The sequence below is a fragment of the Nuphar pumila genome, unplaced genomic scaffold (genome assembly GCF_984573655.1).
Source record: "Nuphar pumila unplaced genomic scaffold, dmNupPumi1.hap1.1 HAP1_SCAFFOLD_398, whole genome shotgun sequence".
Taxonomy (NCBI): Eukaryota; Viridiplantae; Streptophyta; class Magnoliopsida; order Nymphaeales; family Nymphaeaceae; genus Nuphar; species Nuphar pumila.
The window spans coordinates 2,177-6,242 of NW_028323326.1; the positions used below are offsets into that span (position 1 = coordinate 2,177).

The 4,066-nt window shown below is 49.8% G+C and overlaps 1 protein-coding gene across 1 annotated transcript; it reads left to right on the forward strand.

Moving 5' to 3' along the window:
- The first annotated feature begins 304 nt into the window (after positions 1 to 304).
- On the forward strand, positions 305 to 2,918 carry LOC149810295 (26S proteasome non-ATPase regulatory subunit 6 homolog). The gene is made up of 5 exons (XM_089994305.1): positions 305 to 631; positions 1,058 to 1,316; positions 1,487 to 1,647; positions 1,801 to 2,082; positions 2,745 to 2,918. The coding sequence occupies exons 1-5, from the start codon at positions 305 to 307 to the stop codon at positions 2,916 to 2,918; spliced, it is 1,203 nt and encodes a 400-aa protein (XP_089850431.1).
- Positions 2,919 to 4,066: the final 1,148 nt, after the last annotated feature.

Below are 4,066 nucleotides of genomic sequence, written 5' to 3' on the forward strand. Positions count from 1 at the left end.
ACCTGGACGAAGACTCAAGTGTTGCTGATATGGATCCTGAGGTAACCTCGCCCGCGGCCGTGATCGCCGGGGCTCCCAAGATGATGGGGGCTGGCACTGATCATGGTGAGACAGAAATTCAAGACTTGAAAGTGGCGCTCGCTCAGAAGAAATTTCTGCTGAGAAGTGACAAGACGTCTGCCGAAGAGAATCCGTACTTTCGAAGGAAGTTCAGGGCGTCATCTTCGAGCAGAACTTGGTGTCCATTTACCAGCACTTGTGCCCTATTCTTGGCTGGAAAGTCGATGAAGCGAAGCTTGACGCGATGACAAAGGCGAATGCCAAGGCGCTTGAGGAGCTGGATGCCAAAATCAAGGATTGCGAAGAAAACGCAGGTGATATGGAGGTCAGGGACGCTTTGATGGCTAAGGCCGATTTCCTGGTCAACACAGGTGACAAAGCAGCTGCATGGGAGACGTACGCTGAGGTGCAAAAGAAAACGGCAGTCGCCAATATATGTCTCACCATTGTATTTAGCAAGATTAGGCTGGAGCTGTTCTTCGGGGACTGGAAGGAAATCAAGCAGCTTATAGCAACAGCCAAGCAGCTCTGCGAGCAGGGTGGGGACTGGGAGAAGAAGAACAGATTGATGGTAAGTCCGTCCTGCTTTACCTCGGGATAATGCACTTCTAGTCATCCATGGTAAGTGTATGGCAACACCAGCCATGCATGTGCTTCGATGCTATCGGTCGTTCTGTCACCAATAACCTGTACAACAACTGGTGCCTTGCTTCGCATTGCGGCCCTTCTTGCAGTAGCAATCGTCATTATTAAAAGGATTTAAAAAAAGCATGCTGACAGGAAATATCCTCATTGCTCTGCACACATCAAGCAACAACATTGCCATGTGCTGTGCCTGCAATCGAAGCGGTATGTATCAACAACTCAGGTGTTCTGCATCATTTCTTCCTCCTGGTGTCGTGCTGTACAAGAATGTGCGAAGCAGGAGCGTTGCATCACTGACTTGCCATGGTATTGTGTCCACCATCAGGCAAGAAGTATGTGATTGCCGTTGTAGATTCCTCCTCGTCATGCCCGACAGCGTGGGATCCTGATGCTGCAGATTTATGAAGCTGTGTACTGCTTGGCACAGCGCGACTTCAAGCGTGCCTCTTCCCTCTTCCAAGAGTCTGTGGCAACTTTCACCACATACGAGCTATTCTCCTACGAGCAGTGCATTTTTTACGCCGTGGTCACCTCCATCATATCGATGTCAAGGGTAGAGCTGAAAGCAAAGGTGGGTGCTCCTTTTGGCACATTGCTTCATCGCATTGCTGGTTTGGCGTCGGTAGGATAAGGAAACTGGGAAAGGGTTGGAAACGAAAGGCAATGTTTGGCTAGCAATGGCCCTCATTATGGTCGGTTGGCAATTAGAGCACTTCAGTGCTTTGCCAGATTTGGTTGTGAACCCCTTTTTGTCCGGGAAATTAGTCATGAATCATTTCAGGCATTTTGACCCACACTTCACGCGTTCTGACAAGACGTTGGCCCTCGAAATTCGTCGCCAACGATTCTATTCACAATCGTAAGCGCATCATACAGCCGAGGCAAACTAATGGGGCTTACAGTAGCCATGTCCCCACCAATCCAGATGCCCAGTATGGCCAGGTTGGTGGCTTGTCTCGTAATTGTGGTGTCTCTTGTGCATGCTTGACTTCATTTCTAGATTGCCAACGCGCGGTTTGACAGGCTGATGGAAAACCAGGGGTGTGCCATATATTGCATCACTTGTAGAGCACCAACATTTGAACATGAGAGCAGGTTGTCGAGGCGCCCGAGGTGCTCACCGTTGTTCATAAGCTCAAGGGGTGCAAAACGTTCCTCAATTCGCTTTACCACTGCCACTACGAGGAGTTCTTCCCCGCCTTTCTGGAGGTCGTTGAGGAGTGCAGCCGCGACATGCTGCTGCACTCGCATGTCCGCTATTACATGCGTGAAGTCCGCGTCGTTGCCTACTCACAATTTCTCGAACCTTACAAGAGCGTCACGGTCGCCGCAATGGCAGCCGCATTTGGGGTGAGCCAAGAGTTCATGGACAACGAGGTACGATTGTTATCCCGTGTGCTGTGCTGCATATGTGGAAAGCTGATCCCCTGACAATGATTTTGAGTATGAATTGCGGTGCTCTCCCCCAAAAAGGATTGATGGGATGCTTTGTGTGGCTTCACATGTGTGAAATTTTGTTCATCTACATCCACATGACACTGGTAACTTCAAGAGCAGCTTGGCAGCTTTTGCTTGATTGAAGGTTACGCCGATCTGACATTTCATCAAGCAATCAATCAATGAAATGCGGAGTTCAAGATTGGTCAGAATGTATCAATTTGTGCACCAGTGCACTCCAGCGCATTCACGGAGGACTTGGCTCATAGGTCGTGATGTGAATCGAGCTGGCGACTACATTCTGCTGTCTTCTGCGTGTCTGGTTTCCTCGCATTGGTTGCACCGCCAATGAACAGATTGTTGCTCATCGTACAATATGTCTTTCAGCGAGAGCATTCCATCAGACTGTTCCCTGATCAAGTTTCTCATTGAGCACTTGACTCAACTTACGGCAGATCCAAGCGACGAAAGCTTCCCATGACTAGTGCCCAAGTACTACTTGCAGGTGCCAATATTCGTGTGGAAGCTGTAGGCAGTGTTGTAAACAGATGCAGCATCATCAAGTGCCTTTAGAGCAACTGAGGTCTCTCTTGAGTTTGCAGATCTCCACTTTCATAGTGGAAGGCCGCTTGCCTGCTAAGATTGACAAGGTGGCTAACGTTATCGAGACCACCCGGTCAGATGCAAGGCACAATTTGTATCAACAGTGCATCAAGCAGGGAGACCTCTTGCTCAACCGAGTTCAGAAGCTGTCCAAAATCGTGGACGTGGAGTAGCGTTTGACATTGCTTTGGTATGGCTGAGGCCGTCTGCTCCACATGTATGCACAACTGCTTTCCTGATTCCCAAGGGAGGGAGGACCCCGGCCTGTAGGTGCTATAGCTGTCGGTTCGCCTTGTTAGGTTATGGTGTTTGTGGGACTGCTTCACTCTCATGAGCATGGAACCGATATCTGGCCTGATGAGGATGTTCGATGTATACGTTTACAACCCTACTGCGTCCACACTGACATGTGCAACCCCCAAATACAGCTGAATTGGTGCTACCACCATGTAGACCTCACACCAGCAAGGTCTGATGACTGCCCATGCAAGACCAGGCCTTGCTTCTCCCAAACCCAACACCCATGCGACATTTCCAGTGTGACAGCACATTTACAGAATCTCATGCTTCATGTTGAGGAAGCAATGAAAATGTGATGCAGAATGGCACAGGTTGCAACTAGTGGGAGCAGCGACGTCAACTCCGCATCGCAGCAAGTTCTACATCGACAACAATGGACCACACATTTCCATGGGTGCATCCAAGCGCATTCAACGACCAGCAGAGACTCATCGAACAATAAATGGTACCAAGCAGTCGCTTATAACACTATGTCGTCGAAGTCTCCCTTTCCGTGCTTGCTCTGGCCCTTGTATACCACGGGGGCAGAGGAGCTTACAGGCCCTCCTTCTGCATTATGTAGCAAATTCAGCTCTCTTTCGCCCATCTCGACATTCTGCTGCACTCCAGGCACGTCGAAGATTCCAAAGCCCCCCTGGCCGGAGTCATCGCCGACAAAGTCAGCTACGGAAGCTTTTGGGAAGTAGTTGTCAGACCCACCTCCAGCCGTCAGCTGTGCCGTACTTCCCTGAATGCGCAACACATGTATTAAACGCTATGACAGCAGGGACAGCGGGGACGTGCAGACAACCATGAAACCGATACACTGGAACTAACGGGGCTTTGTACCGTTGCGAGTATGTGTTGGATTCTTTGTAGTGGCCTGCGCTATGTTGAATCTGTCTGTCTGTGTAACTCTATTTAGCCTGGATCTCTGGTGTGATGATGATGTACCTTTTAACAACACTACTGCATCTACATGGGCATCGGCAACTGTGCATTGAGAGATATACTGGGAGCTTGGGAAGCGCCACATGGGAAA

What these genes read in the sequence shown, in the direction of transcription:
- LOC149810295 (XM_089994305.1), top strand. Translation starts at nt 305, where the DNA reads ATGACAAAGGCGAATGCCAAGGCGCTTGAGGAGCTGGATGCCAAAATC. An exon ending in CAGATGCCCAGTATGGCCAG is followed by an intron (nt 1,648 to 1,800) that starts GTTGGTGGCTTG and finishes ACATGAGAGCAG; the next exon opens with GTTGTCGAGGCGCCCGAGGT. An exon ending in AAGAGTTCATGGACAACGAG is followed by an intron (nt 2,083 to 2,744) that starts GTACGATTGTTA and finishes TTGAGTTTGCAG; the next exon opens with ATCTCCACTTTCATAGTGGA.